The 14,111-nt window shown below is 38.7% G+C and overlaps 1 protein-coding gene across 5 annotated transcripts in view; it reads right to left on the reverse strand.

Annotated features, from left to right (window-relative positions):
- Positions 1-6,865: 6,865 nt before the first annotated feature.
- Zdhhc21 (zDHHC palmitoyltransferase 21) overlaps positions 6,866-14,111 on the reverse strand; it is a 55,636-nt gene continuing 48,390 nt past the window's right edge. For 3 of the 5 annotated variants that reach the window (XM_075947082.1, XM_075947083.1, XM_075947084.1), the window contains 2 exons: positions 11,803-11,846; positions 8,766-11,264 (listed from right to left, as the gene is read on the reverse strand). In XM_075947082.1, the coding sequence (XP_075803197.1) occupies positions 11,132-11,264; positions 11,803-11,846 (177 nt within the window). In that variant the 3' untranslated portion in view covers positions 8,766-11,131. Of the gene's footprint in view, positions 11,265-11,802; positions 11,847-14,111 lie in introns of all 5 variants that reach the window. The other 2 variants (XM_075947085.1, XM_075947081.1) reach the window with 1 other exon arrangement.

Consider the following 14,111-nt stretch of genomic DNA (forward strand, 5'->3'; position numbering starts at 1 on the left):
CATTCTTTGACAAACATACATAATGCATGCCGATCACTCCCACCCCCTACTCTCTCCTGCCTCCCCCATCCCTGTCTATCCTTATCCTTCCCTACCACCTTCTTCCTCATGTTCAATTTAACCAGTGGCCACCTGCGTGATGGAGGTTGGGACCTGTCTGTCTGAGCTGGGTAGACTCAGCAAGGGGCAGACATCTGAAGACAATGACCCCTCTCCCAGAATCTATCAGTACTCAACAAATAGCTCAGCATAGGAGGGCAGAGCCACGCGTCTCTTCTCACTTCCATGGATTCTTGGCAAGGCCATTCTTGTGTGGTGCAGTGCACATGGCCAGTTTGGAGATCATGGTTCCAATGGTTGTATGAATCGAGAGGTTGGCATTCCACACTAGCTTTGGCTCTGACATATTCCCCTCCCCCCTTTCTGTAATGAGTCTTAGATGGGGTGATGTTAGCCCTAAACTGTCGCTTTCCTTCAGGATCTTGGGCAGCCTTCAGTCTCTGCATTCAGGACAGTGTATATGTATAAACAGATACCTGGACAGCAGTTTGATGCTATGTCAATGTAGTTAGATAACAGTAGTAAATTTCTTCCTTCGACCTATGACTTCCCTGGGCATGGATTGTTAACTGGGTTTACAGTACCAGACATGGACTCCCTTCTGTGGAGTGGGCCTTAAATACACAGAGGGCAGTTGGTTGCACTCCAATAGCTGTGCCACTGCTGTACGGGAAGGCACATCTTACCTAGTACCCTGGGTTAGTGGTTCACAACTGGGTCAGTCATTGATGCCTCCCCTACCAGCACCCCCAGCAGGATCACCTGACCCTATATAAACTCACCAGCAGGAAGGAAGCTTCCAGCTAATTCCAACTGGTTTTGTCTGCAACTGAAGTGCATGGCAATTCAGCAAGGGTCTCAGCCTCCAGAAATCAAGGACTGACAAGGGCTTCGTTATCTTGGGATCCTCTGGGACCTCCCTGACCAGTTCCTGTGAAGGTGTCTGGTTATTTGTTTAGTAATCCACTGTTTCTAGAAGTAGTTTTTATCACCCATGTAAAGTAACTTGCTTCAACTATTTATCTGAATTACAAGACAACAGGTTCCCATGGCTTTCTATATACTGTTCATTTTGGTTAACCCCCTCACCGCCTCTTTATCTCCCCAATCCTTCCACCTTCTTCTCTGCTTAAGCCTTCGAACCCTTAATGTTGCCCTCTCTACTTTCCTCTGCCTGTCTCACTACTGCCCTCCTATCCCGAATCCCTGCCATACCATTGTCCATTTCCTTGGATTGCACATGCACTAGTTAGAACTCATCCTCAGATGAGAGGTTGCATTTGCCCTTCTGAGCCTCAACCAGTATACTGTTTTGTTTTGTTTTTGGTCTGTTTCTTCTATTTATCTGCAAATTCCACTTTTCTTTACAGGTGAATGAAACTACATTGTGGATGTACACTTCTGTTATTCATAAGTTGGTAGACAGCTACATTGTTTCCTTTGCCTGTGTATTTGGCTACTGCAGTAAGCATCATTGACATGCAGGCATCTCTGGAGTGTGACAGTTCTTTGGGTACATACGTAGCTGGGTCACAAGGTAGCTTTAGTTCTTGTTTTTTGAGAAACTTTTAGACTGACTTCCAAAGTTGCTGCAACAGTTTCCAGTGTCAGGCACAGTGTACAATGATTCTTCCTGCCCACATCCGCATCAGCATTAGCTGTCATCTGTATTCTTGAGTACAGCCACCATACGGGACACACTTGCGTTTTTGTATCATACAAAAGAATACTCAGTTACTTCAAGAGGCTGGTAAAATACCCCTTCCTTTTCCAACTGCATTCTCTGCAAAAGACTAAGTCTCTTCAGACTACAAAGTAACAATGTAACTGATTAAATCATAAAGCGATGTAAAACCATCTTTCTTCTATGAAGGCAGCTATGCTTCACAAAAATACTAATTAAATTTGTTAATTCATGGTGAGTTCAGGTTTAAATACATACTCACCTAACTTTCTGTCTTATACTTGTCATTCTTTGTATGTCTGTTCTGCGTATATGCAGGCATAGTTATATGCAGACACCTGCAGAGGGCAGCTACCACATCCCCAGGAGATGGAGTGCCCAGTTATTAGTGGCCTGACATGACTGCTGGGAACCAAATTCAGTTCCTTTTCAAGAACAACAAGCGCTCTTAACTGTGGAGCCATCTCCCTAGCCCCTCCCTTTAAAGTTGGGGTAGAGTAAACATCAATAAAGATAACATGTAAAAAACACCAGGATCTGGAGCCGGGCTGTGGTGCACACCTTTGATCCCAGCACTTGGGAGGCAGAGGCAGGCAGATCTCTGTGAGTTTGAGGCCAGCCTGGCCTACAAGAGTTAGTTCCATGACAGGCACCAAAGTTATACAGAGAAACTCTGCCTCAAAAAACAAGAAAGAAAGAAAAAGAAAGGAAGAAAGAAAGAAAGGAAAAAAGAAAAGAACCTGCAATAATTTTTATGAATATTAAGGAGGCCCAAGGCTAAACCATGAAAACTGTTGTAATGTATCTCCACTGAGCTAATGTCATTTGGAATAAGAAAAAAAAAAGTGATGTGAAAGGAACCAGTAAGACTAATATTCTCTGAACTTCTCAGAAGGCAATGAGTGCTTTGTTTGATTCACCAAACACAGCAAAATTTACAGTCTCATCTACAAGTAATGTTAGTACAAAGTATCTGTCAAAAATGCTTTTCTGTTAGGAAAAAAAAGTAAGAATTTCAAAGGATAAAAGTTATTCATTCCTCTATCCCCAGGGCGACCTAGCAGGTCACCTGTGTGGCACTGACACATCTGTGCTCAGCTCATTCTCACTAAGAGACTCTGTGTTCACAACAAGCAGCAACTTGAGGCTTGCCTGTAACAGTCCTTTAAGTCTGCATACGGTAATGTCCTGAGCTTTCAGTAACTCCAAACCTCATATATAAGGCAGTGCCCAGAATGAAACTGTACTTCACATTTCACTGCATGAATTTCTGTAAAATAGCATCTAGAATAATAAATACATTAGGCAGCTACTGAATGGAGCAATCTGATCTCTAAAATAATATGCCTACTTAGGAATACTGACAATTTTAAATCCAATACGTATGCCTAGCTTTTCCTGAATCTGTGGTAGAAGAACAGCCCAAGACCACTAATTTTAAATACTCACCCAATGGCACAACATTTGGGGAAGGAGGATTCTTAAAACATGGTAGTTCTAAAATCCGGAATTGGGGTAGACTTTAATAAATAAGGAGATATGGGGATTACAACACTCCTATGTTTTTCAAAAATATTTATTTAAAAATAAGATTTCTAAAAATACAGTACATAGTACATTTCAAGAGAAGTAAGAATTCCACAATTTAAATTAAAAGCAATTTGCAAAGAAAATAGAACATTACATGAATAAAACAAAATCACTAAAATAAATTAAAAGCAATGTTGTTCTTAAGGTAGATACATACATAAATGGTTTTCATTCAAAGAGCCAGGGTGGACTTCTCCTCTTAACAAATGAGCACATCGCAGCTCCCACCTGTGGCTTCCTCCCGCCCTCAGAGCACTCTGACTTCTCCACGCACTCTTTCCTTACTACCACCAGCAACAGAAATGGTAGTGAAGACTTAGGGCAACAGACAAAGAAAGCAGCAGACAGGCAGGCGAATGGCCCTCAGGGAACACATACCAGAGCTGAATGAAAAGCACACCGCATGTCTGAAGACAGGGTCTTCCTGGGCCCCTGCAGCAACACCATTACTAAAACTCAGGAAGGCTCTTTCATTTAGGAATCTGTGAGAACTGGGGCTGACAGCGAATTTTAGTGTTGTGTGGACTAAGCCCAGGCACAGCGCATGCTCATCTACTGTGGTCCATGTACTGTTCTCCCGAGAGCCTATTCTGTCCTTGGGCTTGCAACCATTTATCTGAGTACCTCTGACTGGGGTGGAAGTTCCTCCTTGTGTATCCTCAGTTGCTTTTTTCCCTATCTATATTAATTTTTTTCTTTGCTTTTTAATAATCACACAAAGACACAGAAAGCAGTGATAAATTTGTTCCTATCTACAACTTGGAAAAACTTACTCCACTCTGCCTTATGAACAATGGACATGCAGTGGGATTATTAAGGATCTATCCAGTGGCAACACAACTCAAAAGACACAGCGCTGCCCCGCCCCCACCCAGTCCCTGCTTCCTCTCTCTGCTCATCTGGACACACTTCATGCACATGAGCTCCTCACTTCTCAAGTTTTAGACTTGATTTTGTCTTTCATTCAGAATTAACTGCAAAAAGCACACACTGTATCAAGATTAAAGGAGCCGCAGACTAAAGCTGCTGGACAAGCACAGCATTTCCAATGTGACTGTCTACTCTCCCAGGCCTGAGGCACCAGCCACTGCAGACACTGGCGGCTGTCTGTAGAGCTCCTGGGGAGCAGAGGGAAGCCAATCAATCCCATGCAACAGGATTACACCTGGACAGCCCATCCACAGGATTGGGTTCTGCCAGTTATGAAAAATAAATCACTAAAACAAATAATTTGTAAAACAATCTTACTCTAATTTTCTTGTACAGTAAGCAGCAGCGTCCAGACTGCTTTTGTTGCAAAATTCAACTTCTAAAAGGATGCTCACTTAACTTAAGGTACTTCTGCATTTCCGTGTGTGTGTGTGTGTGTGTGTGTGTGTGTGTGTGTGTGTGTGTGTGTGTGATTTATATTTTTTTAAAGTGTCCTTTAATTTCATCTTATTTTCAAAATAGGAAAATACCTGTATCATTATTTAAAGCCATTAAGGATTATACCTACACACAGAAAAAAATGTTAAATTCTTGACTTGTAATTAATAATGGACCCATTATTTGTCCTGTATTTTGGCATACGGTTGAGTAGTCATCAAAAGTGTCTAATAGAATACTTTGCTTATAGAAATAAAAACTTCTCTTCTCTGCCAAAGTGAAGCCAAGGGAGAAAGTGATTCAATAACTTTAGTAGCTTCAGTCTATTAAAATACCTTATAAAGTAACCACACTATATTAAAATACAAAATTAAAATCCATACCACTCTGCATGAAAGAATAAAAGCTAAGTCTAAATAAGAATCATTTTCAACTGACTGCGCTCAGCCAGCACTCACAGAAAGTAAGCCCTGACAAATGACTGTTCACTTCTTCAGACATGAGAAACTAAGCCCAGACAAGCAAAAAGAAAATCAACTCTTTGGTTCAAGAATTAAGAATGTAACTCAAAGCTAAAGCGAATAGCACCAGGATGTTTCAGTTGCTCAGGTTGTAAAACACGAGTTTCAGGCACCAGTACGTTAAATACCATCACCCACTCTGGCTCAGACATCAAGCTCACAGGATGCGCACAAGTCTTCCCTCTGACTGACAGCCTACAAGCAACCAGACACTGTGTGGAAGCAGCAGGCAAAGCTACAAAAGGAGCTGTGCCTGTTCCGGCTGCTCAGGCTATATCCTTACATATAAAGCTACTGAGATGAAAATGTTACATGTGTAATTAATTAAACAGTTGAGCAAGTGTGGAAAGCACTACCGGTATACACACGAGGTAATGAATTAAAATGCCAACAGCAAGGAAGACCTCCAGGGTCCCAATATCAGCAAAAGAGCCCAATCTTTAAAGTGTAAACTAGCCTTCATACCTAACTGGTGATTTTCTCTGCTGAAATTCATACCTAAACTGGTGAATTTTCTCAGCATTTTTCTTTTGCCATAAGAGACTCCTAAATAGGTTCCAGTTTTCTCAAACTATCGCTTCTCCTCTGTATTACACACCTGTACTTCCACGTTATTTTAACATGTGTATGCTAAAAATGATGCAGGTTAATATATCCTACACAATTATCTAAAATTAAAAATAATCTCTCAAGAGCATATGGCCTAGCCGGGCGGTGGTGGCCATGCCTTTAATCCCAGCACTCGGGAGGCAGAGGCAGGTGGATCTCTGGGAGTTCGAGACCAGCCTGGTCTACAGAGCTAGTTCCAGGACAGGCTCCAAAGCCACAGAGAAACCCTGTCTCGAACCCCCCCCCCCAAAAAAAGAGCATATGGCCAGCTAAAGAGAAAGAGCCATATAAGAGGAGGTTAAATAACTCTAACCAAATGCTCCCCAGAACGAAGGGCTCTTACAGTAACACTGTGCTAGCTAGAATGAGGAGCTGGCAAGGGGAGTCTCTGCTATCAGGGACCCAGTCTTAGTCAACTCTTCTGCAGAGATGCTGATTATGTATGTCCATGCAGCCTTCTCTCTATCTTACCAATGTCCCCTACTTTCTTTGTCCAAGTTTTTGGCTATTTGCTACTCATTAGTACCTGAACTCTAGGGTAGACAAAAGGAAAGTAAAAGATACAATAATGAATCAGTAATACCTAATACCAATGACTTAAGAACTTTAAGCATTGAGCCAAACACAGCAGCATATGCCAGTAATCCCAGAGCTTGGGAGGCGAAGATAGAAGGATTCTTAGTTCAAAGCCAGTAAAACCCTGTCTACAAATAATAATAATAATAATAATAATTTGTTCCAAATTATCACTGGCGGGTAATATTGCCACACCTAAAGAACTGATAAAAATGTTATTGGTTTTAACAAAATGGCTTTTAAAAAATAATTTTGGTTTTAAAAAATGCAGAAAGATAATGGAAGAAGTGAGAAAAGTCACTTCTTGACGTTAAACCATCACAAAGGTAGTGTAAATGCTAAATATTGGTTCATATAGTCAGACACAATACTGTTATAAAACACTTCAAGTAAACAGCTTCTAATCTTTCCCCATGTTCTGCTATAGAATATTATAGAATCTAAGAACAGCTAAACATAAATTATACTAAAATTTTTATTTGTAGATAAATTCCGAGCATGGTACCTGCAACAGAAGGCAACAGATGTGGATACTAAATCATATACTCACTCATTAGTTAATTACATGGTTAATACGAGCAAGTAGAACACACTAAGTTTATAGGACTTACTAACTACATTTGCCAATACTTGTCATTTTCAAAGCATTAGTAAAGGTGTATGAAAGTCTAATGTTTTAACTATTAGTAAATTACATAATGTTTGTAATAAATTCCCAATATATCTATGTATAGTAGAGTCCATTTCAAAATTTACATAATGAAGTACTATAGTTTAGTGAACTGTAGCTAGGTTATCTACTTATACATGACATACAAGAGAACTAGTCAGAGAACAGTCTAGACAAAAATTAGCATATGCTAATGGATATTAGTGCCATATTAAGCCACTGCAAGACAAACTGTGATTTTTAGCAATACATGAAAGAACATTCAACTACCCATGATCTAATACAGAAAACTATCTGGCTTTTATCTAAATTCATTTGTACCTCCTGTTTTGGAAGTGTGTTCTTAATTTGAGTTTTTGTGATTAATGTTTAGAATTAACACATCTTTTGCACAAAACAGTTAATTACTTGTACGGAAGTAACCTGAAGTCTGATTAAGAATGGTTAGAATGAGCTGCCATCCTTAATGGAGCCACCTCCACACACTAGTGAGATGCTCTGGTGTTAGTTGAGACATTGGACTCAGCTCCTCTGCATCTCTTCCGCTCTTACCCTGGTCGAGAATCCAGGGTGTCTTGTGCATGCACTCTGTCACTGAGGCACCCCAGCCATACTTTATCACTATTAAGTAAACTGTCTTCTGAAAAAGAGATACTGTGTTAGCTACAATTGCAAATGGCTCTCTTACATTAACTAAAATATTTTAATACACTTTTTAAACAAAATAGTGCTTTTATTTTCATGTAACATCACCTAAGTTAGTAATCTGAAACCTAAGTCTGGTTCCAAAGAACTAAGACTCTTTAACAGATTGCTTAATGTTTAGAAGACTCTGAACTCAGTCCATTATTGCCTACATTAAGTTCACCCAATTAGATTTTTAAAACTTGTATGTGTGTGCGCGCGAGAGAGTGAGACAGAGACAGAGAGAGATGATAGGGAGGAGGCATGTCGTGGAGGTCAGAGGACCACTCTGTGGAATAAGGTTTGGTTTGGTTTTTGTTTTTTTCTTCACTTTCACCTTAAAATGGGTTCAGTCTTGTACAACAAATCCCTTTATGTACTGAGCCACCTTGCAGGCCCAACCCTATAATTGTTCACCAAGTGTAACTATAGCCAGTAATAACACTCTAACTCTGGAGGCCCAAGAAATGATTCTGCTAATGTAAAAATGTCACTGGACACACATTTGGCTAAAACTTACAAATAAAGCCTTCAATGCAATATGCAGACTAATAGGAAATCTCCTGCTCAGCTGCTTTCCACCACTCCACATATGGAGTTATTCCCACGGTTATTCAGAGTGACACATGTACCTAAAGACTTAACTCTGACTGAGAAGGCTTTTTAAAAAGCAAAGAAAAAATAGTATTGTTATAATCAATTATTGATTATGTTAAGGCAATTGAGTCTGTATATGTGTGGGACTATTCTAAAACTGAATTGAAAAAAAATTAAATGTATTCTTTAGATATCCAGCAAAACACACTGGATGATATGGTTGCCATAGTAATTGTAATAAATGTTTTGTTCTATAATAAAATAGTAATTTTAAAGTAAGTTTTCATAATGATAACAAGTTACCAAAATAAGGCTTAAAGTAAAGTATGAAATAGTTTGTCCTAATCTAAATTTGTGATTGACAGTAAAGTGTACAATATACATACATGAAGCCAAGCAATTCACCTAGGAGAAACATCACCAACACGTTCATTTTCAATTTTCATAAAACTTTACACTTTTATACAGATATTCCCATACGTGTGTACCTCTCGTATGTTCACAGAGTGAAGGTACAACCCACTAATAGGATAGTAAAAGCCTCTAGAGCCAGAATAATTACATCAATTAGCCAAAAGAGGGCGCAGGAAGAACACAGGAGCTTAATCCCTAGGAAGGGGCCAATAGGCTTTTCTCCAGGAATCCAGTAACGATTACAAACCCCTAGAGGGGGCAGACATAAACATTTGACAATACTGCATAAGTATATATAGATGTACTGCAATATAGATTATGTAAATACATTAATAATAGCATTTCTGTAGCTCAAACTAGTGCATTGGTTTGTAGTCCAATAACTGAAAGAAACTGCTGAGGGATATCAGGACCTGGGAGAGTACAGACAAAGGGAAGAGATTGTGCCTAAACCTAAGAAAACCAGACCCACACATTCCCAACACGGGAAAGAGAACACCCCCATTATCTCTTGTCAGAGCTATTGCTACTCCAAAAGTATAAGCAAGTCTACAAAGCTCCATACTGGGCCTTCATTGGCTCTGCTATGAATGCTCCAGGTCTTATGTGAACAGAATACATACAGCTGAAGTCATCAACTTGTATCTCCCTACATTATATATACACCACTTCCTTTTAGAATCTATCATCAGCCAATTTAGTCAGTCAGCTTGCACAAAATCCAACCCCTTTGCCCAAAATAAACAAATTTTATGTTTCCTAACCTTTATAAATATTTCTTATATTAAACTTACTAAATGTCTTAGCACCAATAAATATTTTCATCTGTCACTTCTAAGTTTTTAAATAATAAACATAATTAGAACATGAAAATATGGTATTAATATTTCCAAAAAGAGATTATTCTATTCCTTCAGAAATTTTATAAGACATTTACAGTATCTGAAAGAACTAGTCACAGTATAGCTGACTGGCTAACAATAATAATCTCTGTTTCAGTATTTCCCAGCTATGATTCCTTACTTCACAACTACCTGAAAGTAAAGTGTGTATATGGTTCAAGAACGGTAGACTTGTTCAATATCATTTTCAGGGGAAAGGTCACTAGCACACACACTTTTCATACATGTGGATATGCGGTATTCTAAATAAAAAACTGAAATCATACAAAACTTCTTCGCATACAAAAAGATTCCATGTTTGTCAAGGACCATCACTACCACAGATCATTCTATTTTAAGATAATTTCCTGACATCAGCAATTAATAAAATGTCTCTAGAGTGATGCAAATTATAACTGGGCAATGAAAATTCAATTTCAATCTGGGTGATTACTGGTATATAACGTTAATGATCTACTTTTAAACTTTGATATGAGTTGACCAGTATTTATCATATAATATATAAACTTTCAATGTGCACAGTAAAATCTACTGGCAGATAAGTAAAAATATACATACTTTAAAACACAGTATTCCTTTATATACTGTGTATTACATACCATCCAGTTATACTAGCATTTTAAAACATCTGCATTCTGATATAACTGCACTTGAAGAAGTAACTGGAATTATTGCAAACCTTCCTATCCTTTTCAGTCACTAGAATCTTAGGGTAAAACAGGAATATATGCCTGACTGGTCACAAATTTCTCCTGGGAGCAAACATTCTAACAGAAATCAATAACTGCAGCAGAAGGGAAAATTAATTTCTCCTTTATAGTAAGGTAGTAGTTGGTGCATTACACTCGTGTGTCGTATCTCGCTTTTGATGAGCAGGAAAGAAGAAGGAAGCATCAGAGAGCTGCTCCCAGGCAATAACTGCCCTTTGTTGCTCACCCTACACTGCATATTAAAAACCCTGCAGCACATAGAAAAGGAAGTAGTGAAAAGCATTTTAACTTATATTCAAAAAAGAAAATGTACATCTAAGAAAGTATATCAAGTTTTGTAAACCTGAAGAATTAAATTCAAATTTGGTTAGTACTATTTAAAGGTAAACATTAAACACCTCAAATTTCTTATAAATTAAAATTTAAAATACTGTGAGTAGTGAAAGAAATTTATGTACAATTATTTCATCCCAATCACTGCCTTTTGAGTTTAGTAACAAAAGCATTTAAAGAAATCCCCGTGAAAGGCTAATTTGAAAGTAAACATGCTTTTAAAACTTAAATATAGCTCTTGTATTAGCCCCACAACAGGATCAAGATCACTATTAAAATAAGCCTGGGGCACATTATGATGCCTAGATTGGTGGGTGGATTTTAATTGACTGAAGACTGTCATAGTTCTATTCTCATAAACCTGTAACGCATTTCCAGCGTGGAGGACCCATCTGTGCCCACCATCCATCTGTTTAGACGTGATTGGCAAAGTGGTAGGGAACTCGCAGTGGTTGCCTCTGCCTGAAAGGAATGAACCACAGGATCTTCCAACGAGTGCCAAAAACTTCTGAGAAGGTCTGCTGCCATGGCTTTCGGGGCCGTGATCTACAGAAGACAGCATTATTAGTGAAAGACAGCACTCCCATGGTGCACTTCAGTCAGCTAAAACAATGCAGGTTGGCTGGGGATCCATTACTGGACTCGGATGCATTGTGTCCCAGCATCACAAACACAGCTTTTCTTTCCATGTGGCCTGCAGCTGAGCTTCAGCTCTGCAGAGCAGATATTGTATCTGCATCGTCAATCAACCCACGGTAACTTTGGAAGCAGAGGAGGAGCTCGGGGTAACAGAATATGTGTCAACAACACAGTAGCAAATCTCTTTTGATGTACTTTTACGACAAATAATTTAACTTACTTCTGTGAGTCAGAAAACTGGAGTTATCAGTACTTATTTTGTTTAAAAACTCTGATGGCTGAAAGACCCCTATTGTAAGACTGGGATATGCCTGTCTAGCTTGGGTCTCAGATGGGGCACAAAAAAAAAAAAAAGCCATCATTACTATTAACATATGCACACATTTCTCAAAGATGATCAGTTGTTTTTATTTTTAAATAAAATCATTATAGACTTTATACTTACATTTCTTCACAACAGTTTGACATCTTTTCAATAGATGTTGTATCCTATTAAAAATAGAAAAATTATATTCATATATAACAATACTTCTGTCTTACAGAATATTTATGTCTATTCAGAAAATATTCTAAAGATTTAACAAGTCTGTATATCTTTACAACCTGGAGTCCCCTTAGGGAAATAAAATCAACATCATGTGAAAAAAACTACTGAACTACGAAAGTATCAAAACCCTCTAGGAGAACCATTTCATTCAGTTGTAACCTCTGAGGACACCTGATTGCTTGGTAATTCTCTAAAAGCCTAATTATTTCCATTCAAATCAACTGTCTACAAATATGTATTAAAAATAAATGAATATCAAATAACACATGAAACCCATCAAGGAATACAGAACTACCAAGATGCAGAGAGTAGTAGTGACTCTGGGTTTTATAGATTTCTATAAATAACAAAATTCAATAAGCCAATCCATAAATTGATCATGTTACAACATCTTTTAATATAAAAATACAAGTTAGAAAATAAAACATTTCTTTTTTCCCCAACAAGCAAACCAAATCTTTACAACAATACAATCTCTTCAGGGTGTTTTAACAAGGGTGTAATGCAGGCCTAGAAGGAAAGCATTTCAGCAGAAGACGGTGTCTGGGAATGCCGACGCAAACTGTAGTAACCGAGGACCTACCAACTATACTGCCAAACTGTTATGAGATCCAAACACCCAATATACGAGTGCACAATCTTACATTTAGGTAAAAATTTAGAGTGTGAGCACATTTTAAAGCAATAGTGCAAAAATATTAGATAAATTTTTGCCTTTTCCCCAAACTTGACCTTACTAACTCACACATGACAGACATTGGAAAATAACAATATTAATCAGAACTATTCATGGAAATACAGAAGTTCCTTTAGTGGTGCTAATCCACAGCCCTTTACAGTTAGCCATGCTAGATGAACATTCATGATGACTGTCAGATATGCTGAACAAGCAGCTAGCCTCAAACAGGGGAAGTAAATCTGGTTTTAGAAGACTAGGAACAAACAATAGTTTTATTTACAGAGTTTTCTAAAGATGTGTTAAAAAAAAAGTGGCAGACTTGCTACTTCTTCTATATACATAGTTTTTTTTTAATTATGCCTTGAAGTTGATGGCATTTGACAATTCTGTTGAAAATAAGCTTCTTTTTTATTGTACTGCATAACTTCCTCTTTAAACAATATTTTACTTATTCTAAATGAAAACACAGCCTACAAATATATGAGAACATTTCTTAAGAATTTAGAGGAAAGCTGGGCTTCAGGCTCACATCTATGCAGGAGTGGATATATCATTTAAGTAATGTCTCAGGGTGTGGACATGTAACGTGACAGCGAAGGAACCCACACCAAAGTGCTGAGGGAAGGAGGACAAAGTCATTGCACGCTATGTCTAGAGCAGTGGTGCTCAACCCTAACTACAATTCCTCATGTGCTGACCCCAACCACAAAATAATTTTTGTTGCTACTTCATAACTGTAATTTTGCTACTTTCAGAATCATACTGTAAATATCTGATATGCAGAATATTGGGTATTCGACTCCCGTGAAGGGGCTCACAACCCATGTGTTGAGAACTGCTGAGAACCCTGAAATGCAGCCGCTGACATCTTTACACCTGAAAGCTACGTGAGGACAGGCAAGGCGGGGTCCATCTACTGTCACCACTAATCCTGGGGACAACTTTTACTGTACAGAATCTATACTGAGTAAATTTACTTGTGGTTCTGAAAAGAAACAACTTTAAAGAATCCAAATTTAGTTTTCATATAGAGAAACCTTTTAAGTATTCGGACAGCTTCAGGAGACAGACAACACTCCTCCTTAAATGTCTTTCGCAGGATGAACTGTTTACTGAGCTATAAATAGGCGCTGGGAGGCTGCCCGAACTAAGCCACTGTTTTCTCTTGAACAACAAATGCTCCCCTCTCTACCTCTGCATCCAGAATACTATCAACACAGACACAGCACAGTCTCTACCTGCACAGCAGAGCACAGCGAGCTCTCACTCTGGAAGCAGCAAGCAGGGGTCAGAGTCAGACATTCCCATTCACAAGCAAGCCCGACTGCTCAGGACAGACCCCGTCTGCAGGAGAAGGAAAACCATCCTACCCACAACTGCTAAACTCGGCCTACTTTGTTTTTGGGGGTTTTTGTTTGTTTGTTTGTTTGTTTTACAATATAGACAAATGTGAGGATTTTTATAAGCATACTGAAAATATTCAACCCTTCCAGTGGCACTAGGGGAGAAGACTAACACGACAAGCGCT

Source organism: Microtus pennsylvanicus, chromosome 13 (assembly GCF_037038515.1).
Source record: "Microtus pennsylvanicus isolate mMicPen1 chromosome 13, mMicPen1.hap1, whole genome shotgun sequence".
In the NCBI taxonomy this organism is placed as follows: domain Eukaryota; kingdom Metazoa; phylum Chordata; class Mammalia; order Rodentia; family Cricetidae; genus Microtus; species Microtus pennsylvanicus.